Below are 27334 nucleotides of genomic sequence, written 5' to 3' on the forward strand. Positions count from 1 at the left end.
TAAAACCGATATATTTTTAAACTTTTTTAACTTTAACTTTTTAAAAGCCTCATCACATTTTCTTGTTATTAACCCAACTGATTTACATCCAAAAATAAGAAATAAATGAAGTTGAGCATGAAATACATACCACGGGATTTTCAAAAATCTGCCAGAGGTCATTGTTATAATGGGAAGTATTGTAATTAGCAGTTGATAAAAGTCTTCCAAATTCATGTCTATTAGAAATGTACATAAACACACCCTATGTGCCAAAGAATAACACTATTAACAATCATAGAGGAAAGTACAAGAAAATAAACTTAACCATAGGAAATATATATAAGAGATATTAATTTCAACTTTTATATCTCATTCCTGAACATGCATTTTATTTTTCATGTAAAACATGCATGATTTAAAGTAAAAGAAATAAAATGCTTATTAATTATGAATTCAGGCACCACACAAAACTAATTGATAGCACTGACACTCAACTGAAAAAAAGAAGAGGAAGAATGACTGTTTTTGTCCCTTTCTCATTGATCCTAGATGTAGACATCAGGGGAAAAAAGTCCTGTTTGAAAGCAGAAATATTTTTGAGACACCAAGTGCAATGAATTGTACCTCTTTTGGCTTCTTTCCCTTTCAAAGAAGACGTCACATTTTAAACAAGAATTCAAATGTCAATATTTTTACATCAGACTATGTCATTCTCTTTCGTCCTGATGTTTAAAAACTGAACACAGAAATTACTTATTCATTAAAGGCAGTTAAAGAAAATCAGTCTCGTTTCCTTGCCTTAAACCAAATAAATGTGGCAAAAACCACTATGGTAAGGCTGTTTCTTTTTGTACCTGTTTTAATGGTAAAAAGGTTAGTTATTAATAAAAAAAATAATGAAGGGTACCCAGATCTCATTTTAATCAAAATGTATTTCTTACTTACTCCTACTTCTTCTCTCCCTTTAAAAAAACAAAACTAGAAAAACCAGTGAAAGAGATTTCGGTTTAACTTTCTCATCTGTCAACCATAAAATGTATATCAGCCTAAAGAACTAAGAGTTGAATATCATACAATGCCCATCCTCAACACACAAAACATATACACACACACACCAATTAAGAATCAATGAATACCAACATTTTACCATGCTAAATGGAAAGAAGACTGTTAAAGAAAGTCTTACTGTTAGGCAATATACCATATCTAGTATTAATTAAATAAACAAAAATAAATAAAAATAAATAAAAATAACACCTTTGGGGGGCTGAGCATTTGGAATGTTTCCGGAGTAGGGGAGTCTTTTTCCCTTTGTAAAGTCTAAAATGAAGAGAAGCATTGCGTAAGTTGACCCGCACACCCATACTCTCTCAGGTATTCTTAGGTAAATAAAATTAGCAGCCCTTGATCAAAAGCTGACATTCAGAAATGTCCTTCATAGACAACATGCATAACAAGCAAAGCTTAGAGTGCACACAAAGAAACAACTCCAGCCCTTTCTTTTTTTTTTTTTTTTGGTCAAACATAAATCCAAGCTCATTCCTTAGTAGAATTTTCATTAGACACAAAATTAAGACAAAGGAAAAAATGTGTAAGACAGGCCATTCCAGGATGCGCTGTTGAGTCAAATTAGCAGAAGATGAGCACAAATTACAATCACAAGTACTGAAGATACATACTCAATATAACAATGCACATAGGTCTGTAGGAAAAACAAATACACTCCAACAATACATGCCTTATTAAACTAGAAAAAAATACTAGCCAACTTTTCTGATTTTTCCCCAAATCACATTTGTATATATAAATTTGAATAAAATAACCCAATCATTTCTAAAACAAAACTATACAGATACGTTTGTTTTAAACCATTTACACATTTTGAAAAACAAACTGTTTTCTATGATCATTGAAATTTTACAGTGAACGTATACCTGTAGAACAGCAATGTATCATTATTCTTCACATAGATTAAATACACTTCATATCCCAATCCTTCTCCCAGTTTAGTGGTGAGGAATGGCTTTTGAGCAGTGTGCAGGTTATAACAATAGAGAGAATAATGGAGACATTGATTTCAGGACAAAAACAAAAGTGTGTTCTTCTTAAATGAAATGATGTTTCATCCAGACTTTATCTAATCAATTTAATTAGATCAGGTCTCCACTATAAAATTTCAAATGAAAGTAAACACGAGTTCTTAAAAATGCAAAGCTAATTTGTAACAAGTCAGCTGAAATCTTTCTAAATTAGCCTAAGCACCAAACCGAACATTTTTCAAACTGTTTCTACAGATAAATGTTCACTAATTATGCTCTATAACTGCTCCCCATTTTTCAATACAGAACCAAAAAAATTGGCTAGTACTTACAAATTAGAAAGAAAAGGAGCATCAAAACACAATGACACATCAACTGGTAAAGCAAGCCATTTTATAAGAACATTCGAGCACGCCAACATTGCATACCCTACCATTTCTCTAGCGTTCCGGCACAGAGCCATATCAGGATCCAATTTATCACGAACAAAGTAGTTCCTTTCATTCATCTCTGATCGAAGCGTCTTTCCCTTAATTAAGTACACATTAGCCATGTATGGGACATTCCATATCCCTCTGAAAGTAAAGACAAGACATTCCAAAATACCAGAAATAAAAAAAATACTTAAAGGTTTATTTTTATGTTTTTAAAATAAATGCCCTGTATGCTTTTAAATTTTGTGTATATAAATTATTGAATCAAATTACATGCAAATGCAAACACATTATGATATTTAAAATACTTTTACACACATCTATGATATTACTTGTGACACACTACAATTTTTATATGATAAATCATCATTTCCCTATATAAACTACATTTTAAGGCCTGTTATCTGTTAAGCATTTTGACTATAATCCTTCACTTCATTATTCTAGTTGGAGTATAACACAGAAAGTATTTCCAGTTAGGATCAAGCAGATTGATGGCAAAAATAATCACATACACCCTGTGATATACTACAACTAGCTCACACTGGCTCCCAGAGCACATAGCTTCACTTCCCAAGTCTGTACTCAGTGACTTCATGTTGGAAGCTTGAAATGAGCCATGGCAGGGACATTTACATCACAGAAATTGTTGAACACTGCAAATCAGAGCATCCCTCAACCCCCAAGATGCAATTGTTAGACATCTACCTGCACACCCCTGAATACAACCTATAAGTTTCCTAAAAATTTCCTTGAAATTCACTAAGTCATCTCAAATTTCTATAAAGAGAGAAGACATAATAAAAATATAGCTAGAAGTACATGAGTGTTGAGAGACACTATTTTGTCCTTTATTCTTCCTCACATTTGTCTTCTCATTCTGAACATGACTCATTTCCTAAGAACAGCAAGTAAGGTTTCACCTGAAGGCATATTTCTGTTGCTTTTAGAGAACAAAAAAAAAATCTTTACCAAGGAAATGTAGTTAGGTATTAAAAGGAATATGATTTCATTTTGTCTTGCTCGATGAGCCTCAAAGGAAATAGCCATAAAAATATACAATGTGTCATCTGATTTCAGAAATTTATCACTGGCAGAGTAGGCAGTGTCTCAGTTTTGAAGAAATACACACACACACACACACACACACACACACCCTTACACGTGTGCATGTCATAAGATGTCATTCCTTCATGTAGCTTTTGGACATGAAGTACATTCTTGTATTAACTAGATCAAAAGCCTCTCCCATATTCCTTTCCTTACATTTTAAACAACAGTGACAGGAAGCTGCACAAAATATCACCAGTGCCTAAAGCAACTTAAATGAAACAAATTCTCTATTCTGCTTCTGAGAACCCTTATTTCTGCTAACCGACAGATACTATCAGGCATTTGGCCTATACAAATCATCACAGAGACCAGAAAAGTACTTTGAAACAACAGTATATGATCTGAATAGTGTTTTTTTCAGCTATCATGCTCCTTAACTGCAGCTAACAAAATCTTTGATCACATTTATATCATTCAAATTTACTATTACTATTTTTGTAAACAAAACATCTTTTTTAATACTCAACTGTTCAACAGTAAGTGTGTGAGGGCTCTTTAAATTTAGGGGCACATATCTTTAGTCATGAAAGAATGGTTTCCCTTTTAATTGGGCTGATGCATCTAAGAAATTAGGCAAAGACCTTAACTTCTCAGTTAATATGGACTTTGGTCCATCATCTGTAGAAAAAATAAAGGATAACATCCCTCTGTATATTACCTTAGCAAAAACACACTATTCCAATTGTAATAACTTTTTAGTCTAAAAAATACCAACTTTTGTCCCTGAAACAAATATCAATCAGGCACACACTTCATAGCGAGCATATTCTTTTCAAACTCTAGAAATGGAAATCAGGTGTTGGTGAAGAAAGTGATCAGTAAAGCAGAATATTACCTATTTCACACAAAACTCTTGCCATAGGAAATGTTGGGAAGTTATGGCCTTGGTATTGTTTTTGTTGGTTTACTTGTAAATTTGAAAAGCTATCAAAAAAACTTTCATCCTGGCTGCTAGAAAAATTAGCTAAACTACATTCCTTTTCTAAACTTCTAACTAAATCATACTACTCTTCTGACAGTCATCTTCTGGTTTCCCCTACCAGCCATGTAGTATCTCCAATATTTCCCACAGAAGTAACTTTGTTCTGTAAAAATTTAGAACTTCAAAAACAGAATCTTTTAATATTAGTTTTACTGTAGTGTTTCAGGATCCCAAGTGGTCTCTAGGTTTTCAATTTTCCATTAATCATAAAGAAAAGAGGAATAAAAATTCAGGTGATGGTAACAAGATCACATTTTGAGATTATGGCACTTTACAGAGTAGATCAAGTAACTTACACTCTATTCCCTTGCACAATATCCACATAATCTTCTGATCGAGCATAGTATCCATCAGGACTCAAAGCTCCCCAGAAGTTGGACCACAGCTTTCCATGGCGAGTTACAAGAGGAGCAATGATCTTTCTAAAGACAGTGAGAGAGAAAAGCAAATCCAAGAAATTATTTATACTTAAGTTACCACGGAATTATGTGTCTTGGGCTTAGCATGACACCTAAAATACTAAAGTTCATTTAATACACACATAGTTAGTCCAAAACACCGAATTCTACTCCTGAAGCCAATTGCACTGTATGTTAACTAAAAATTAAATAAAAATAAATACATAAGAAGTGAAGAAAAAAGTAAAATAAAAGAAAAACAAGAATTTCTTTCCACTTTTTCTTAAACACACTGATCTTCAATGTTTCTTAAAATGAGTAACAAAAAAAAGAAAAATTGAAAATGCTAATGAAAGTATAAAGATGACTTTTAAAATAAGTCAAACTACTTCAATTATTTATCTATGTTAATTATTTCAGAAATTATGCTAAATGAAATCAAATATTTTCACTGTCATTGAGAAGACATAATAGTCCTTGGTGCATTGAATTATTCCATAAATATTTGTTGACCAAAAAAATGAATAAAGATGAGCTGAAGTTTTATAAATATGCCAGTTTTCCCAATGTTAAGTCCTGAATCACTTTAAAGTATGTTTCCTTTTTTTTTTTTTTTGCAATTTTTAAAATGGGTTGTGCTAGCCCTGGCAACACTGAACATTCTTCTGGTCCTTCAACTACTGTAAAAAACAAAATAGATGGTAATTGCCATAGCACTCTATCTGACTACCTACCAGGAAAGTAGTCCTTCTGAGAAAACCACATGTTACAAATTCAAAATATGTCATATTTTTCTTAGGAAAATCTAATTTATGATGTGTCAACACTTTCCAAATGAGGTAACAAAATCCAAAGTTCCTCTAGAATTACTTTGAAAATGAAATGAACTAGAGTAGTATAAATTCTTTTAAGTTTATTTATTTTGAGAGATAGAGAGATTATGCACAAATGGGAAGGGCAGAGAGAAATAGAGAGAGAATCCCAAGCAGGCTTTGCACCATCAGTCCAGAGCCCAATGTGGGGCTCTGTTTCAAGAAATGTGAGATCGTGACCTGAGCCAAAACCAAGGGTCAGTTGGATGCTTAACTGACAGAGATACCCAGGCACCTCTGGTGGTGTCAGTTTTTAAGAAAATCTTATACATCTTTATCCATTCAACAGGTGATGAATATTTGGATTCTCTCCATAATTTGGCTATTGTTGATAATGCTGCTCTAAACATTGTGCTGCATGTACCCCTTCAAATCTGTATTTTTGTGTCCTTTGGTTAAATAACTAATAGTGCAACTGCTTGATCATAGAGTAGTTTTATTTTTAGTTTATTTAGGAATCTCCATACTGTTCTCCAGAGTGGCTGTACCAGTTTGCATTCCCACCAACAGTGTAAGAGGGTTCCCTTTTCTCCACATCCTTGCCAACACCTATTATTTCTTGTGTTACTGATTTTAGTCATTCTGACAGGTGAGAGGTGATTTTGATTTGTTTTTGTGGTTTTGATTTGTATTTCCCTGATGATGAATGATGCTGAGTATCTTCCTCTGTCTGTTAGCCATCTGGATGTCTTCTTTGGAAAAGTGTCTATTCATGTCTCCTGCCCATTTCTTAACTGGGTTGTTTGTTACTTGGGTCCTTAGTTTGATAAGTTCTTTATAGATTTTGGACACTAACCCTTTATCAGGTTTGTCATTTGCAAATATCTTCTTCCATTCCATAGGCTACCTTTTAGTTTTGGTGGTTGTTTCCTTTACTGTGCAGAAGCTTTTTATCATGATGAGGTCCCAATAGGTCATGTTTGCTTTTGTTTGTCTCACCTTTGGCAACATGTCTAGTAAGAAGTTACTGTGGCCAAGGTCAAAGAAGTTGCCAGCTGTGTTCTCCTCTAGGATTTGATGGTTTCCTGTCTCACATTTAGGTCTTTCATAATGCATTTTGCATTTATTTTTGTGTATGGTGTGAGAATGGAATATTACTGGGGCACCTGTGTGTCTCAGTTGGCTAAGCATCTGACTCTTGATTCCAGCTCAGGTCATGATTTCACGCTTCGTGAGATCGAGCCCTGTGTCAGGCTCTGAGTTGACAGCAAGGAACCTACTTGAAATTGTCTCCCTCTCTCTCTACCTCTCCCCTGCTTATGCTTTCTCTCCCTCTCAAAATAAATAAACTTAAAATATATTTAAAATTTTAAAAAAAGATTGGAATATTACTCAACCATCAAATAATGAAACCTTGGCATTTGCAATGATAGGGACAGAGCTAGAATGTATTGTGCTCAGTGAAGAGTCCTAGAAAGACAAATAACATATGATTTCACTCATATGTAGAATTTAAGAAACAAAACAGATAAACATATGGGAAGGTAGGAGTAAAAGAAGACAGAAGCTACCAACCATTTAATGATGGAGAACCACTGATGGGCTGACAGAGTGAAGTGGGTGGGAAATGGGCTACATGGGTGATGGGTACCAAGGAGGGCACTTGTTGGGATAAGCACTGGGTGTTTTGTGTGAGTGATGAATCACTAAATTCTACACCTGAAACCAATATTGCACTTTATGTTAACTAACTAAAATTTAAATTAAAAAAAAAAAACCTCACACAACTCCTCCATAAGGAAGTTTATGAACCAGGTATTCTCAACAAAAAATCTACTTCATAACACTCCAGTCTTGAGAAGACTAGATGTGCCCTTTCTCTTACCCACAGAAAAGTGAAACACAGTTTGTAAATATATATCATGCAAAACGGTTATTTTGGTTTATTTTTTCTGGTTCCTTTTAAAATGAAATGTTACCCAGAAACACTTATATTCTGTTTTGTTTAGAATATCTACAATATTAGAAATGAAAATATAAATTAGCATCTATATATTATGTTGATTTAAGAAATAATTCGATGTTAAAAAAAGAAATAATTCAACGGTAATATCTGACAAGATCAAATATATACTAAAAAAGAAATCTTATAATTTATAATCCCAGCTGCCTTCCAAAGAAGGCTGGGCAAAGAAATGGAAATCAAACTCAGTCTGCAGTGTCCCTCAATATTTTTGAGTACTGAAATATAGTAGGACCCCTTATCCGTGGTTTCAACTACCCGGAGTCAACCATAGTCAAGAAGCATATGATGCTCCTTATAATGAGTCATAATTCACCTCACTTCATCTTATCCACCAGCATTTTACCATCTCACACCAGGGTGAGTGCAGAACAGGAAGATATTTTGAGAGCGAGACCACATTCACATATTTTATTTTTATTTTATTACAGTATTCTGTTATAATTATTCTATTTTATGATTGTCATTAATCTCTTACTGTGACTAATTTAGAAATTAAACTTTAACATAGGCATGTATATATAGGAAAAAACCACAGTGTGTATAGTGTCCGTCACTATCGGTGGTTTCAGGCATCCACTGGGTGTCCTGGAACATCTCCCCTGTGGATAAGGGGGACTCTGGTATCAGGACAGACAGCAGATGGGGGAATTTGAAGCAAGGCAGTAAACAGCAGAGATAGGACGAGGAGAGGGAAAAGAGAGCTGATGAGATATTAGAAAGCCACATGTCCTAAGATGTGACCCATCCCCTGTCCCTCTAACCTTCAGTCAAGTCTACTAAATCACACTTTTGTTATACATAAATTCTTTCTGAAAATTACATGTTTGGATACAGGAGCAAGAACCATAAATATCATACAAACCAAAACCTTTGATCACTAACAGAAATTTATGGAATTGGAGAAATATCCTGAGTTTTACTAGCACTTCAAAAACAATGACCCCAGATGGCAGTTGAATTACTTATGAGGCAATTTTATTTATTACAGCTTGAAAACATTAGATTAATATTAAAGAGGATATATGTTAAATCCATAGTATGAATTCATTAAATAGTTCACTAAAAGAATAGTAAGTACCTGCAAAAGTGTCATATAGTAAAAACACACAAAGATTATTTTTAAAATGTGCATTCAAGAGAACATTACTAAATTCCACTAGGTTTTAAGAATTACAAATTACAACTCTACCTCTTATCTCTAGGATAGTCTAAATGTTTTTCCATGCCTAATGATCAAATCCTTATTCATATGTTTTGAAAAATTACTTGTAACTTACAGATTCCAGTCTTAAATAGATAAGCATCTATTGCTAGATATATAGAGGGATGTATATACAATAAATACTAAGAGGTCTTGGATTTTGAAGTAATAACTACATTCTCAAATTGCCAAATTATATTACATATAGAGTAGGTTAGAATAGCACAAAAGATTTCTCATATATTTTACTCAGCAAAATAAAAACAGTAATTCTAACATTTCACTGTTATTATTCTCTTATCTATTTGCTAAGAGAAATAATTGTGTTGATATATATAAAAATACTTAGAAACAATACTGGTCACTTCATAAGCACTTATTAAAGGTATGCTATTAGTAGGAGGATTAATAAACTACTAATAGCAATAGGAGTAATATAACAAATAACTATTAATATCATTATAAGCTGGTATAGATGGTGTCTTCTTCACACTTGAATTCAGTTAAATAAAAACAGGTACTGCTAAGTAATAATTATTAGTTCAGTACTAAATAAAATCTTTGATCTCTGAATTTATTTTTTCAAATTCTAAGAAATTAGATATCTGCAATAGCTTTTTTAAAAGGTTATAAGTTTTATGAAATTCTAATTTAAAAATTCCTACAGAGAAATTAAAAATGCCAAATTTCACAGATATATCATAATTCCATCTAGTTTTAAGCAGAAACATAGTAGAACTATAACTGATAAACATTGCATTTGTGATTGTAACTAATACTAAATACTTCCAATTTTCATCAGGTTGTTTTCTTTTTTACTCCTTTAAAAGAAAACTAAATCAGAATTGAAAGTTTGTAAGGTGTAGAAAAGAACTTCATGTGACTCCCTTCAATTCATTAAACACAGATAAGTAAGTATAGTGTGTCCACATAGACATAGAAAATGATTATCATTTTAAAAGCAAATTGACAATGAATCTTATGTAGTACCTGTTTTGTTCAATCAAAATTTTTAAGGTCCTTGGATTTGTCAAAACAACATCTGCATCCATACTGAAATAATAACCACAGTTTTCATCCTGACGGCAAAAATCCCTGACATTGGAAAAGAAATAATAATTAGATAAAACATATTTGCTGGCTGAAAATGTCAACATAACGCTTATATATAAAATAACCTTTCACATATTTTTCTAATCAAAATAGTAGACAATATCCAAAGGGATAAATATTGTCTTAAATTTCAAAATACTCAGTTTGTCAACATAGATATTCATACGGAAATCAACACCAAAAATATTAGGTTGAGTGAAATACATTTTCAAGCCACTAAAATATTTAAAACATAAAATACCCAATCAGAATGGCAGTTTAGAATTTAGTATTTACATCTCTCTGAAAAGGAAACATAATTTATCTCCACATATTTATCAACAACTTTTTTCACACATCAAAATGTTTTTTGCACGTGCACACACACACAACACAGTGCAAAATCTTGCTTATCCAACAAGTTAATTTTAAGTAAATTTGGAGATACAAAGATATAACTCTTCAGGTATTAATACTTTTAAAATTTGATTTCCATGGAATTCTAAGATATCTACTCCCCTGCTTCTTATCAGGAATCACAGACTATGAAACATGTTCTTTTTGGTCAAGACTATAGCATTATCATCCGGAACAAAGAAGGGGCTACCTGTGATATATGTGAAATGCTCCCAAGTATTTATTATGGTTTCTACATTTGGGGCTCTCTGCTTTTGAGCACCCCTCCCTCCCTGCTGATCCTAGCCCTCACTTTCTGCTATTGTCAGTATGTATCCCTATACCACATTTGTTTCTAAGCACCTGTCATACAAGGCAGCAGACTTTTGAAACTTTGCTACCATTGTGCAAAAAATTAGAGGAAATTTTCTTTAAATTTTATAACTATGTATAGTGACGGATGGTAACTACAGACCTATTGTGGTGATCATTTCACAATATGTACAAATATTGAATCATTGTATAGTATATCTAATGCTAATATATGTGAATTATATCTCAATTAAATAAATGAAACAAATAAAAATAAAATAACTAAAATTATTTTGGAAAAGAAGTGAAGGAATTATACTACTTGATTTCAAGATTAATATAAATCCCTGGTAATAAAGCATGGCATTCGTCTAAGATCAATGAAACAGAATAAAGGGTTCACAATCACTCATAAATATTCGGCTAATCGATTTTTGACCAAAGCCAAGTCAATTGAATAGGAAAGGAAAAGTCTTAAACTAAAAAAGAGTGTTGAAACAACTGGACTTCCATTTGTAAAGAGTAAAATTTGACCCCTACCTCACTCCACACACAAAATATATTCGGGATGAACTATAGATTGAAACATCTTAAACATAAATGCTAGAGCAACAAAGCTTATAAAAGAAAAATTCCAAAGAGTATTTTCATGATATTGGAATAAGAAAGACTTCTTAAATAGAAAATAAACTCAATAAGCACAAAGCATAAAAGAAAAAAAGAGAGAAATGGAATTTTATTAAAATTCACATTTCTTCTATTCAAAAGACAGCATTAAGAAAGTAAAAGATCAAGCCACAAAATGAAACACATTCACAAAAATCACACATACACACACACACACACACACACACACACCCTTCCTTTACAGATTATATAATAAACTCCTACAAATCAACAACAAAAAAGACAACCCAATATAAATGAAAATGCACAAAAGACTTAAATAGATAAGCCACAAATGAAAACATATGAATTAGTGGTTAGGGAATTAAATTACAATTACAATAAGATATACAATAAAGTATACACAAAAAAGTGGCTAAAATAAAAAAGATGGGCAACATCACCTGTTGGCAAACGTGGAGCAGCCAGAGGTCTGTTGCACTGCTGCCAGGTGTGTATGATGGTACAACTGTCTTGGAGGTTTGGCAGTATCTTATAAAATTAAACATACATCTACTCTAACCCTATGCCCAAGTTAGTCCATGCCTTCGTATTTTCCTCAAATATACTCCAGCAAACTATGTCCACAGACATACATATACACTTCTAATAAGGAATCTTCATTAACAATCTTATTCATGGGGCGCCTGGGTGGCTCAGTCGGTTAAGCATCCGACTTCAGCTCAGGTCATGATCTCACTATTCATGGGTTCAAGCCCCGCATCAGGCTCTGTGCTGACAGCTTGCTCAGAGCCTGGAGACTGATCTGGATTCTGTGTCTCCCTCTCTCCCTGACCCTCCTCTGCTCACGCTGTCTCTATCTCTGTCTCTCAAAAGTAAATAAAAACATTTTAAAAAATTGAAAAAAAAAAACAACAGTCTTATTCAAACAGCTCTAAACTGGACATGACCTATGTCTATCAGCAAGCAAGTGTAAAATGCACTTGTGGTATATTCATATGATAGAGTATTAGTCAGTGATGAAAAGGAATGAATTGCTGATAACTACAATGACATGAGTGAATGAGAAAACACCGTGTCTTAGCCAAAGATACCAGACTCAAAAGAGTATATTAAAAAAAAAATAGAAGAAATAAGTTCTGAATGTGGATCCAAGGTGTTCTCCAATGAATAAATTAGGGAACCATTAGTTTGGTCCTTCTGAGGCCTGTCTGCCTGCCTAACCCTTTACTCTGACATCAGGCACTGCCCAGCACTCTGAGCCCTGAGCTGCCACAACATAAGATGAGAAATCACCAGGACTTACTGACCTTTTTCTCAGCAGCACTTAACCCACTGCTGGCACATCCAATTAACATTCATGGAGAAATAACTGTTTTTATTATTACCAGAATTTTACTAGTAATCTGTCTGCAGTATTAAAGGGGCTAAACAAAGGACTGAAAAAACTTCCTCTGAGGGTTATAGTATTATCTAGATCAGTCAATGACTAGAAAGGAGGAATTCCCTTTGCACAGTCTGAAACACATTTTCACCACGCACAACCTTCACAGTCAACATCTAAATCACTGCGTTATCAGTCATACTATTCACTTGTCTGAATAGTTTATTTCTTATTTTAAGTAATCTCTACCCCCAAAGTGGGGCTCTAATTTATGACCCAGAGATCAGGAGTCACATACTCTTCTGACTGATACAGCCCCTGTCTGAGTATTTTTCAATAAATTTTAAAAATCTTGAGCTAAAGTTCAGATAATAGCCTGAATAAATATGTTGACCCTTATCCATAACATATATTTCCATCTCTCTATATATAATTTCCATTGGCTTTTACATGTAAATACAAACACAGATATAGTCTAACAGTTGAGGTGTGCTCATACGCATACCCAGACAGACATGCACACATACACAGTCGAGACAATCCAAGTTTAGGGTACTAGTTTTGAAGAAAAGTTGTTTTTCCTTAAATTCCTTTAGTAGAAATTGTTTAATTTAAATTGATTAAAACATACATTCCCATGTTTCTTGCTTCGGCTTGACTTAGATTTTCTTCTGGTCCTACTATTTTTATAGTACTGATTTCATGTTTAGCTTTATCAAAAAATACTTTGATGTCCTTTTCATGATAAACTTCCTGTAACATATTTTAAAAATACAAAATTAGTGCCAAAATGATGACAGGATGATGCAAGTGTTCATACACAGGGTTACATCACATTCAAAGTTTTGAATTCCACAATTCACATATTACCTCAATTATAGATGAAACGATAAGCTATATTAAACATATTCAATTTAAATGTCACATGAAAAATCTAAAATAGATACATATCAAAATTTTTTCAATAGAAGATACTTCAAAATTCTTCTGACATCTACTCCTAGACTTGAATAAATAATTAAATGCTTTCTGCTATAAAATGCTTTCACTTGAAGGAATATTGTTTGTGGTCTCAGAATCTTAGACATGTGCTTTAAAATATCTATAAAAATGTCTATTAAACTTACTAGATTTTAATCTAGGTTATAAATACAATCATATTTTATAAAATAAATATTATAGTACTCTTCAAAGCAGAGAGAAAAACTAATGGTCACATATAAAATTGTGTTTTTACAAAAAGAAAGTAAAGTTTAGCAAAATTATATCAATAAGGAAATATAGTAGGAAAATCATTAACATATAAGCATAAAATCAGTGTGATTCAACTGTGCTAAAATTTAGATAAGATTATTTAACATAGATAATCCAATATTAGTACATTTCAGAGCTTTTTATGTCTCAAGTTGAAGTATTCTTGAAAGCTTTTCACAGCTTATTAAAACTACTTATAAAGCATAAAAGCTACAGAGTTCATTTTATATATAAAAAAAAAGGGAGAGGGACAAAATCCCCTGCCATCAAGGAGGTTCTACAAAAGGAAGAAGACCTAAATAAAAGACACAATATATAAAACTGAAACTATTTAATGTAAATAAATATTTTACAATGCACTTTACAGAGCAAATGCTCAACGATTCACCCTTTTAAACTTTTTTTCAGCTGGTTTTCTATGAATTTAAAATATTCCATGGAAAAGGCAAGTGATAAGCTGACATGAACATTAGAAAGAAAGAACAATTTTATACACCAAAAGCATTTGGACAAAAGGGAGCAAAAAATATACTTCGCAGCTATTACATTTTTCTAGAAGATGTTAAGTGTCAATTGTTTTAATATGAAAGAGACAGATATATGGGAAAATTCTGAGAAAAAATGTCTTTAAGTTTAGATTACACGTGGGAGGTTTGGGGGAGGTTCTGTATATTTTTGGAGGAAATGACAGTATCAAAATCCTTTGGGGAAAAGCATGCCATTGTGGGATTAATCAAAACAATAATATATCTGGAAACTATATCAAGTTCTGATGCTATGGTATTAGCTTAAGCTGCAAACAATTTAATGACCATTTCCATAAAAAAATTGATTAAAACCCAAAGACAAGGAATACAAGGACCTTTGACATTTCTTTATGTGTATATTAAGTTGAGCCATATGAAAATAGCTGATATTCAACCATTTTTGATCTACAAAATTGAATTTCACATGGCTCATTCCAATATTATGATACTAGTTTCCAAATTCTAAAATCCTTAGGTTCAGGGCTCCTGGGTGGCTTACTCGGTAAAGCGTCTGACTTTGGCTCAGGTTATGATCTTAAGGTTCGTAGGTTTGAGCCCCGCGTCGGGCTCTGTGCTGACCGCTAACTCAGAACCTGGAGCCTGCTTCAGATTCTGTGTCTCCCTCTCTTTCTGACCCTCCCCTGCTCACTCTCTCTCTCTCTCTCTGAAATAAATAAAAAAACATTTAAAAAAATAAAAAATTAAAAAAAATAAACTCCTTAGTGTCTACAAAAGCAGGACAGTAAATTACTTCAAAAATTCCCCGCTGAATTTATATAAATAATAACACATATTTTCAATGAAGATAAAGAATAATTTTCACATGAAATATTCATTGCTCAAATACTTACTTTGTTATGAATAAAGAGTTTAAGTGCTTCTTTTGGGTAATCCAGTGTCAACAATATGTCCAGAAATCGAGGTAGGAAAGGGGTTGGTTGTTCAATAAAAACTCCTATTGTTACGTTTGGATGGACCTTTGTTTTATGGCAAACAGAAAAACAAATTTTTATTATTTTGGATTTATTCTTAATTCTATTTCAGTCTTAATACAACATAAAATATACTGGAAATATTTCAACATAATCTGCTAAATTTGAATTGATGATAATTCTCTAACACATAAAATACAATCTTATGGCCTCCATCAAAGTGAATTTACTCAATCATGTACTGACATTATGACTTAGGTTTGAGGAGGAAACTCACTATCCTATTTATTACATGGATGTAATAAAGGATATTGCCTACTCTCTTATTCAATGCGTCCTTTATGGTAGTCTTTAAATAAATGTCCTTCAGTTCTGAATCTATTTTGACATCTTCATCTAAGGAGCCAGAATGCTGTGTTTCCCTTTTGGTTTCCATGGCTTGGAAGTCCCGCATCTAATTTGTAGCTCAAATAAAGCAACCATGGAGTTCTTGAGCCTTTATTTCTATCCTTGAATTTATTTCCTTTAATCTCATTTTATGGATAGTACTTTATTTTGCTTTGTTATCATACATAAGAAACCTACAGTTTACCTTGTTCTATTTTTATAGGTTTTCAAAAATCCTGTTTGGGTATGTATTATAGGATAGTTTATCTTTCATTCATTGAATGAAAACTTTTGAAACACTCATTATATTTGTCAGTTCTGGTGATAAACAACGTTTAAGACAAAGAGTGAAAGTTCCTGTCTTGAAAAAGTTACAAATGGTTGGGGAAGACAGAAACATAAGTAAATGACCATATAATGATGTTACTACCAAACCTGTATGAAAGATTTCTTTATAATGCCTTTTTTAAACATGTCTTGAAGAGCCTGGGTGGCTCAGTCTGTTGGGCATCTGACTTCGGCTCAGGTCATGATCTTACAGCTCGTGAGTTCGAGCCCCGTGTTGGGCTCTCTGCTGAAAGCTCAAAGCCTGGAGCATACTTTTGATTCGGTCTTCCTGTCTCTCTGCCCCTCCCCTGCTTGTGCTCTGTTTCTCTCTCTCTCTCCCTCTCTCTCTCAAAATATAAATAAGAATTTTAAAAAATTAAAAAATAAACGTGTCTTAAAACCTGAATTTGAGGATTAAAGATTTTTAGAAATATTATATATGTTAAGTGCTGAATGATGTACCTCCTTTCCCATCTTTTCACATACGATGCCTTGTATATTTCTATTATCTGGATTTTAACTTAGTATTTGTTTGCATTGAAATATACCTTGTACACTGTTGTACTTCTTTATCAATTCATTCACTCACCCAAATATTTATTATTGAATAAAAAAATCCAAACAACTAAAGACAAACTATCTACCCTCTGGGAGTTTTCAGTTTAATAGGGGAAATAAGTGAAAAGTAGATCACAATTCTCCATTATCAAATGAGATAATACATTACATTTACATTTCATAGTCACCTTAGAAGTTATTTATTATTCCAAATTTATATGTGGAAAATGGGATTTCAAGAAGTTAAGCAACTCAGAACACATAATTAGTAGGTAAAGAGCTGGGTTTCAACATGCTACAATTTCATTATCCATTTAAGTTTGCTTTATATACTAATGATAATACAACACTGACTGAAGGCTTAGCTCTGCATATGTATATATAATTTATACATATACATATCATTTATATATATGCATAAGGTTTCATTTAACCCTCCTTTTCTTTATATAGAAAAGAAACTTGCCTATGGCCCATATCTAAGAATATGGTAGGCCTGAGATCTTAACTACCCACATAATTTTAAGTTTTATATCCTTATTGCATAATAACTATATACATAAAACACATAAAAACTCTGTTTTGCAAAATATAATAGCTTTCCTTTCTGGCATTTTTTATCAGGCTATAAGACAAAACAGTTTAAGAAATAAGTGATTTACTCCTATATGCAAAAATAATAGTAATAAGAGAAAAAATCTTAAAGTAAAAGTTTTTCTATATTTACACCAGAAAGTTTATGTAAAAGGAGACCAAACAGATAAAAAGCATTAACCTTCCCTCCAAAGGACAACACTACTTTCTGCAAAAAAGATCAGGTTGAATTTTTAAACATCATGATGCAGCTTCATTCAAAAATATTCTGGCATTCTTTCTAGATAGGAAACATTCAGTTTGTTATTTGAGAGACTGGCCAAAAAGTCTTATTTTCAAGGAGAGTAGGGCCCTATTCAGAAGCTCCTAAATGTGCACAAGTTACTCTTTGTCCTCCTTTCAGACAGTGATAAGCATAGAAACTATTTAAATTCAGGAGCTTTGGTTCTATACAGTGAAGAGTATTTTATATTTGCATAGATCCAGAAGTTGCCAGGACTCTATCACTGGGAATTTTAGTTTTGCTTATATTGGTTCTACTTATCTGGCATATTGTAGAGACTCAATAAACCTATGAGGAACAAAGGAAAGAGTCAGCCTTAATGACAAAATCATCTCAAGAATCCAACTGTTCATATATGTAATAACAGTCTTCCAAGTTACAAGAGCAGTTTTTGGAAGAAATATGTTACTATGGAATATACTAAAACTTTTCTGGTAGATGACAGAAGAAAGATGCATGAAAATGTTCTATAGATAAATATTATGTCTAATTGTTCCTTCTCCCTCAAACTATAAAAGAAACTACAGTTATAATTCTCTATGAAATATACCTATAAGTAGCACCATGTCTGGTATATAACATGTACATGACACCCAGGCAAAACTGCAGTGGTCAAGAATACAGGGTCTAGGGCCAGACGGCCTAAATTCAAATCCCATCTCCAATGCCTAAAAATATTGTGTGCCCTTAAGCAAGTTACTTAATCTGTATGTACCTCAGTTTTTCATTTGTAAAACTGAGTCAATAGTAATACCTATTTAAGAGTTTTTATGAAGTTTAGTTGAATTATTTCATGCAAAATGCTTAATTCTTAATCATATAATCATGTCATTTTTTAAATCATAAAATTTGAAAATCAAGCACAGATAATATTAGTCAACACAAATGCTGAAGCATTTCTTTCCTCAATGCTTTAAGTTAGCAGACTAAAAACAAGAGCAGCCAATCATAACAAGCTTAATATTAAATATTAACAACCAAGTACCTTTTACTGGGATCAATTACTAGCCAGTTTTACTCTTAAAAACAATTCACAAATATAAAAATGTAGTAATTTTCTGTGTCATCATGTTTTAGCCTTATAAATCCATTACCTACCATATTACCAAACTATAAAGTAATGTATTTTGGACAAATCAGTGCACTTCCTGACACTGTACTTTTTGTTTCTACATCTCACACATAGTAAATTCCACTCACATCTACTGTAGACAAGTCAATTGTATCCAAGTCACAAAGTGTGCAGCCATTATCCTGTGTCCATGCATTAGGTACATAGTTTCCAAAATAATTCAGGAGAATCTAGTAAATGAAGGAAAACTGTATTAAGGAAAGTAAGTCACTCTCATCAATGTGCTTTCGTTCTATAAACATCTAACTTCGAACTGGGTTTTCTGCATTAGGTATATTCTTTAATGATTCTACTAACATGTAAGACCTAGAGGTATACACTGAACTAAATTCTTTCCAGACAATGAGTCGTAAAATCAGGGCAAACTTTGTGTAGAAATGCCAAAAAATGCATTATAAATCATAAAGGTCATTTTATTTCATTATGTAAGAAATAATACCAGATGAGACACGATTAAAGAAATATGTAAATAATGAAAGAAAGTGATTTAATTGAGCTAATGAGACTTAGCAAAAACAACACTAATGAGAGCAGGCACATGAATAGTAACTTAGTAATAAGATAAATATGTTTAAAGGCCCAGCCAGTGCAGACACCTACGGTGAATGGGGCAGTGCCAGCCCCCATCGCCACTCAAAATATGTTTTATATATACTTTATCACCAAAAGCACTAACCTCTTCCAGGAAACTATGCCACCTACCATAAACTAGGCTTCTGGGCAGTGCTTCAGGAGCACTGACTTTGGGAAAAGAAAGTCTAAATTTAAAACAGATCTACAACAAGGGCCTAATTACTGCCACCCCACAAATCCTATTAGCAATAAATGAAGTACAATACTGCTTCCCTACTGCTACTCATTTCAGGTCACTCAGAGCGTCTCCTTTGTAACTTATCTCCCTTGGTCCTTGGGCATCATTGGAGATCATTTCACCTGTAAAATCTGAGTCCCTTGTGTGTGTTTTGGGTGAAGAAGAAAGTGAGAGAAGGTAGATGGAGGAGACGCATAAACACATTGAAATATGTTCTGAGTCCTTGAACAAATCTTGAGTATCTCTAGAGTGTAAACATTTTAGGGAAAATTCTGCTGATTTACTTTAAAACTCAGCACACTTTTCTACAGCAATTGTAATTGTACCCGTAGTGGTATGAACATTTGTAGTTTTTATTTCTTTACTTCTTTTCACAAACTATTTCACCTCAAGACCGTGAAACTGTAGCAAACTAGTTTTAGGTGTGATTTTATACTACTGTAAAAAGGAAGCACCTAAAACCCTCACTATGCTTTTATAATCATTAATTTTTCATTGGAAAAGTGAGGCGAACTCAAAAGGGAAATGTGTCAATACATTAAATATGATGGTCAAAAATGTACAGAAGTGCCTACTGGATTTTTCTAGCTTCCTAAGTCCCTAAAAGATTTTATGGTACAGAAAAGATAGGTCATTAGTCTGGTACCATTTTACTAGATTTCTCTCAATTATTTGGGATGCCATCCAAAAATCTCTATTATACTAAAACAAATGTTGTTGAAACAATACAGTATTAATTGCAATGGAAAAATCTTTGTATTACGCAGATATTGTAGATATAGTTACATTCAATTTGTGAATTACTATCTTAAGACTTGGGAAAGTAATTTATTCATGTCTCTTTTGAATTACATGATAATTCAGGAAACAAATTACAAGGCAGGAAACATGTACTTATGAAATCCATTAATGACATTTCAAGAGTCAATGTGGTCATTTTTATGTGCCTCTATGGCAAAAAATTTTTTTTACTGTTGTCAAATTACAAATGCAAACATACATTAACACATAACATTACAATTAAGCATTCATATTCCATACAATAATGTGGTTTTGAAGGAAGAAAACAGATTCATGTGAAAATAGATCCTGTCCTAAGCATTATTTCTGAGAAAATTTTTAAAAACTGAAGGCTAGAGGAAAATATAACTTATTTAAAATGTCCTGGAAAAGAGTTTTTCTGTAAAGGGAGAAAAAAAATCCCTCACATAGTGGGCCATATTTAAAATTCCCATCTACGTGTAAAGACTGGCACTTTCCGCATCTCAGAAATCTCATAGAAATTAAATATTTATTTCATGAATTATTGATCAGTATGTTAGAACCCTTATGTGAATATGAAAATGATCAATATCTTTTAAAAGGTTAGAGCATAAAAGGTATTACTTTTAGTTTTCAGAATTAAAACTTTTATTTTGTAACCTTTCCACTTTCTACTCCTTATCTCAATTTAATTTTCAGAGATAATTAAGATATTTTTAAAACATTACTCTTGACTGGAAACCTTTCTCTTTTGGATTGATCACTACACAGGCAGAAATTATCCACCACCATCACCACCCTCCATTTACATCTGTTTTCTTCATTAAAATCTGCAGACATTTATGCTGGCAGCTTTGGAAAGTGCAGAAAACTGTTTCTGTACTTAGGCTGTTCCAGGCAGTCCCCAGCTACTAGGTGGTAGTACTTTCCTGATCCTTCTTTCACAATATCAAAATGTTTCCAGAGATGATGTCATTTCATTGGCAGAGAAACTTTTCCAACCAAATCCTTCTTTCTTTCATTTTCCCAAATCAACCAATTATTCAAGGTCATAGTGACCCAAGCATTTGTGTTTATATGTACAAAATTAACGTCCCTATTTTTATTGTAAATCAAATTAGTTTCAAAAATGCTTGTTTTCATGTGCAAATTAGGTGATCTGATCTTCTGTTCAAGTTTAGTTTGTATAAAACTACCACCAGTTTCATGATTACCTTAACAGGTATATTATTTGACATGTAAAAGAAAAGGTTAGGTGTTAAAGTAAGCATTGTTTAATGTGTTGCTAACAATAAATGAGCTTCAAGAATAAAAAGTATAGCTTCAAGCCAGAAATCATAGTTTCTGTCTAAAATCTTATTTATATTAGATTGTGCATATCTAGCCAAGTGAGAAAATAATTCTGTAGAACACAGAAATATATTTTAAATAAAATGTTACTTAAAAAACACAAAATTGTTTACATATCATTATGAAAATAAATGAAAAGTATAAATGCTCATAGATATAGATTGAAAGGACAAAAAAAAACCCTGAAAGCAATCATGAATAAAACTATATCAAAGGATATAGAGATTATAATTGATTTTTTAAACTGCTTATAATTTAAAAATTATTCTTACTAACAGCATGAGATTTAGAGAAAGTTTAATAACTTTGGTCTATAAACAAATTAAAAATAATTTATCATTTCCAGATTACGTGTACATTTTGAAATGAAAAAAATGGCTTAAACATTATCAGTTAGGTCATTATCATGGTTCAAAGCCACTGGCATTATAATCACTCCCTTAACTAAATAAAATAGTAACTAAAACAACCTTATAAAAATTCATACAAAATATCCTTTTGCCTATTGTGACGGCTTAAAAAAAGTTTGTATCTAGAGAATAATCTGCTTTCTTTCCCCATTAGCCTGGACACAGGGAAAAATGTAACACATTCATGTGTCTCTAACTTTAACATAATATTATTAAATTAGGTATTAGCACTAACTAAATGCTTATTTATATAATCTTTTCTCAAATGTTTATGTTATCACAAGTATAATTTTTATAATAAAAAACTTGCTTCATTCTTTGTTGCCAAATAGAATTACAGGAAGGTAGACTAGACAGGATCATGTTAGAGAAAATATAATGGGATCATCACACTGCTTGAAATGCCAGAAACTGTGACAGCCTGAACTGAGAATATTTCTTAGAAGACCTAAAACAGGTCTTTCTAAATGGACTAAGGATTAGGGCTCCTTTCTTATGAGAGGTCCTAAATTAGTCACTCTGTGAAACCTTAGGCGGTACTACCCTGGGAATTCAGGAGAAACTGGTGATGACATCACAATCACTAAACATCAGGACTTGCCCACAAGAGCTGAATGCTTAGTGCCAACTCCCCTCTTTAAAGACATTTACATTTGACTAAGAAAATTACCAAGAAGAAACAGCACCCTAAGTGGTTCTAAGAGATGTCTGGCTATACAAGCCCATGCCTAAACGGCACCAAGAATATCAGACAGAGGGCTAAAACAGACACTGTGAATATACACGTGTTACAAAGGGCTTCATAGACAAAACTTGTCCATTTATCTGCTTGGGGAAAAGCTACAGGGACCCACATCAGTTTTATGACTTTTTTGCCCTGACAAAAAATAATCTGCCTTACCACTCCCAAGAATAATGCTAGGTCATTACACTGTAAACTCTGACATTTACTGAAAGGTTATTATATGCTAGACATGTGCTGGAGCCTGGGGAAACAAGAAGTAAACAGGATAGGTATGGTTTCTATAATACCTAGGCCAAAGGCCCAGTAAGTAAGAAAGACCGGGGGAAAAAAAGAGTAAATCCATCCCTGTCCAGCGTGTGGTATTAGATTGTGATGGACAAAGTTCCAAATATTATAGAAAGCATGCAGGAGACCTGAGGGGTAAAGACTAAGCTGACATCTAGAGGATGAGAAGGATTTAGTAGGTGGCTGCAACAAGTGAGATTAGGGGCAAAGGATTCCAGGGTACGTGAAATGTGGGTACAGAAGACATGCAGAAAGAGGAACTTACAAAGCTCAAAGGAATTCAGTATGGTAGGAGTGGGGGGGAGAGAAAGAGGGAGAGAATGAGTGAGTATGAGAAATGTTTGTGTGGATATTTGTAGTGTCAGGAGTAGGGGAGCAGATGGGACAATGGACTGGCGATCACTAAACCAGTAGTGAAATTTTAAAAGGAGCTTTACAAGGCAAGGTGAGAATTTGGATCTTCACACCTAAGTCCACAGAGGGCATTATACAGGTGAGTGATGTGACTGGCTTTCTGCTTCAGCACAATGCCCTAGTTCTGGGCTCCTGGTGGGTGACTGCTAGGGGTGGCAATGTGCAGGTGGCCAGAACTAAGGAAGCTGTCATTGGCACTGAGATAATTAGACAACCACCATGCACAGGAGTCAGAAAAAACAGCTCTTTGATTGGGAGTGGGAAGCATCTAGAGCCAAAACAAAACCCATCTTCCCCTTAACCAGCTGGATAAAAGAGGAGGCAGAGCTGAAGAGCTTGAGCTCCAGGTCTTCATGACACACAAAGTTATCAATTGGTATTCAGATCTGGAACTTGAGAAAGATACAGACAGGAGCTAGAGCAAGGATTTGAAAATCATCAGCATCACAAAAGGATTTGCTGACATAGGAATGAAGCCAATTACCCAAGAATTTCTGTAGAAGAGAAAAGAAAGGTGTCTCAGAGAGATATCTGTGGAACACTTAATTAAAACAAGAAAGGAAAAGGATCTCTCCCACCACCCCTGAGCCACCTCACACACACAATGTGTTAGATTTTTTAATGTATATTAAAAATTAAAAGACAGAAAAAGAGAGAGATTTAAGAGGCCAGAAAATCAGTAGACAAATCAGCAGAGAATGGTGCAAACAAAGGGAAAGAGTATTTCAAGTAGGGCCAAATGGGATCAACATGATCAAATGTCACCTCTGAGTCAAGTAAAAAGGAGGGCTGAAGAGGATGTCACAACGGACCTCGGCAGGAGCATTTCCCCGTGTGGTGGGTAAAGGAACAGAGGTGGCAGTACGTTGTTTCTACTTTAAAAAGTGTGGCTGTGAAGGGGAGGAAAAAAGTCAAACAGGCTGGAAGACAAGGTGATTGAGGAGGATGTTTTAGTGTGCCCGCTTGGCTTTGTTTTAAGATGGGAAAGTCTTTGTTTCTCATTGCCATGTAGTATTCCATGGTATAGATAAACCACATCTTCTTGATCCTATNTGAGTAGGAAAGGACAGATCTGGGAAAGTGATATAAGACTGAGAAAGGAGTGCCCCCAGTCAGACTGTAGGAGGGCTGGAATGGGACAGTAAGCGGTGGAAAGATTAACTAGAGGGGAAGAGGAATCTACTACTTCCGTTCTGATGGTGAAAAGCTGCCAGTGTGGGCTTTCCCTTGCCTTTCTTCCCATGCATATAGGTCTTACTGGAATTCAGACTACTCAATGCTCTGAAACAGCAGAGGACTTCTCCCCATCTTCCTTCCCATCGTGCACATCTATTCATCTCTTTTCTAGGTACGTACAAGTAAATTAGGCATCTCGGTTTCTCAGAACATTGTTTTAAGCACACATCTATATCCCAAACTTATCTAGAAATTTTGCAGTCGATAACATTTTCAGCAAGCTCGGATATATATATTTGAAAAGCATCCAAAACTTCATTAGTCACAATATGTCTTTCTCAACTATAACCCATCAACCTTGGTACAAAATAAATGCAAGAAGAAGCTTCCAGCCACATAGTTACACCTCAATCATAACAGAGTTGTTAACTCAGAAATGTTGACTTAGTAACCTCAGCATCTCCTATTCAGATAAGATATCCTATATGAGGAAAATATGGCTCATTCTCAAGGTCGCTGTTATTATTAAACAGTAATGTGTCAAAATAGAATGAAAAAGTATCACTTTGTTCAGGAAAGATCCTCAGTTTGATTAATCTGAAGGAAAGCACATAATACACAGTGTAAAGATGAAGCCAGTAGGTTGCTAGCACTAAAATAGAGACTCTTCAAGATACGAAAAAAGAGAAGTAGAAGGAGGAGGAGAAGGTGAAGGAGGGGAAGGAGAAGATGACACTCTCCATATTGCTCTTTAGAATAGAAACAGGGAAAAGTCGCTGTGACTCACCTTGGTGGGTCCATTTCCATTAACTGCCACTGGTAATGTTTCATAAAATACATTCTTAGCTCTGGCTTTGCCATTTTCAAATTTTAAAACAACTTCATCTGGGTTAAAAAGAAAAAAAACAGATTTTAGTCATTTAAAATGTGTGTATTCATATACATATATACATGTCTACATCTATCTATACCTTCTTGTTATAAAATTTCTCATGAATACTATTCCATGTGCTAAAACACTTTTAGAAATTTTGCCTACTTTAGGTCAGCAGAGCACCTCAGTCATTCCAACCCAGTACCAGCAAACTGAGGTGCTAAGACACTGACTGGGGTGTCTAGCAGAAGAAAAGCATCTTTGCCATCCTGCTTCCAAGGACTCTTGATAGTAATGTGATCCCATATGAACTAAATTATTGTCTCGATTTAGTCAACTATAAAATGGGATCTTTGCCTGCCTTTCAAAGTCATGAGGATAATAACAATATAAATATAGCGAATAGAACACTGCCGGACGTAAGCAAGGTTTCCGCAGTTGGCCATTGCTGAGCGTATTTCCAGTTCTTGAAAATCAGGCCTAATGAAAATTCCAGGAATACACAAGTCAGATGGGAGCAGGAACAGCTGGTTTTTCTTGTTGTTTCCAGTTCCTTTCCTTCACAATTTCCAAAGCACTTCAAACTAAATGCTTTCCATTCTGAGAAACTTTTTAGTGCATGAACTGCCTTGAAGAGTTGTACTGAATTACAATGTATTTTTAATGTTTAAAATATTAGTACATTAACGAATTAATGTATTTTTATTTTCAGTATATTGATTAATTTAATGGAGTAATGTAATTTTACCAAGAAATATGTCTCTCTGGGAAAACACACAAAGGCATACACACACACACACACACACACACACACACACACATTCCACAGTATATGTGCCTGGTTAGCAGTTACCATTTAAGCTAGGTAAGGTATTCCAATACCCTAATATTCCTGATTAATTAACAATACAAAGAACTTACATGGAAAACTGTGTAATAATAAGGTATCATTAAATTCAAAGTATATCTCCAAATGCTGAGACACTAAATTCTAAATTACCTAAAGCTAGAAGCTTATCTTTTTTACGCTAATCTTAGGAAACGATTTTAAGGAAATGTATTTCACTATGTCAAATTAAGTTCAAGTCCATTGTTTTTTAAAAGTTGTAGTTAGTATCTACACAGTAAAACTTTAATCACAGCCCCAAAATGGATACAATACAGGACAGACAGTTGAAAACACAGGTGTTCATTTGTATATATAAACAATTCCATATTTAGGAAGCATACCTACAGCTCCATTTAAAGTCTGGAAAATTTTGCATTTGTGATCCAATGTGATGTTAATAGCTTCCTAAAAATGAGAATATAGATACTATTGAAAATGACAACAAAAACAGCAAACAACTATCATGTTAACAGCTATCATGTTAATATAGCTTATTCTTCAGGGGAATTTAAGATCTTATTTGTAAATTATTCCAGCAATATTCTTCAGAAAGACAGAAAGACTATATAGTTGACTGAATTAAAGGATAAAGGGTATGCCAAAGCATTTAGGCTGCTCTCCTAATATTTCACTTCTCCACATTGTGACTAATTCTGTCAAGTGGATTTTTAGCAGAAGTAAAATAAATCACTTCTAACCTGACGCAGGGAGCCCCAGTGGCACACAAACTGGTAAGGTCTATGATGGCTGCTCCATTAGCCAGTGTCCCCAAGTATCTACAATAAGCTGAAACCCTCTGCTGACCTATCATGGACATGTAGCAGGA

At 33.6% G+C, this 27334-nt stretch overlaps 1 protein-coding gene across 2 annotated transcripts in view; it reads right to left on the bottom strand.

The window, feature by feature from the left end:
- Positions 1-27334, bottom strand: part of PLOD2 (procollagen-lysine,2-oxoglutarate 5-dioxygenase 2) — a 54953-nt gene that overhangs the window by 6372 nt on the left and 21247 nt on the right. Inside the window, exons 5-14 of one of the 2 annotated variants that reach the window (XM_077765864.1) lie at positions 26850-26913; positions 25533-25630; positions 18861-18962; positions 15431-15556; positions 13430-13551; positions 9978-10082; positions 4847-4972; positions 2455-2596; positions 1240-1302; positions 131-244 (exon numbers count right to left, since the gene is read on the bottom strand). In XM_077765864.1, the coding sequence (XP_077621990.1) occupies positions 131-244; positions 1240-1302; positions 2455-2596; positions 4847-4972; positions 9978-10082; positions 13430-13551; positions 15431-15556; positions 18861-18962; positions 25533-25630; positions 26850-26913 (1062 nt within the window). The remainder of the gene's footprint in view (positions 1-130; positions 245-1239; positions 1303-2454; positions 2597-4846; positions 4973-9977; positions 10083-13429; positions 13552-15430; positions 15557-18860; positions 18963-25532; positions 25631-26849; positions 26914-27334) is intronic. The other variant, XM_077765865.1, reaches the window with a different exon arrangement.

The sequence above is a fragment of the Crocuta crocuta genome, unplaced genomic scaffold (assembly GCF_008692635.1).
Source record: "Crocuta crocuta isolate KB4526 unplaced genomic scaffold, BGI_CrCroc_1.0 scaffold54, whole genome shotgun sequence".
Lineage (NCBI taxonomy): Eukaryota > Metazoa > Chordata > Mammalia > Carnivora > Hyaenidae > Crocuta > Crocuta crocuta.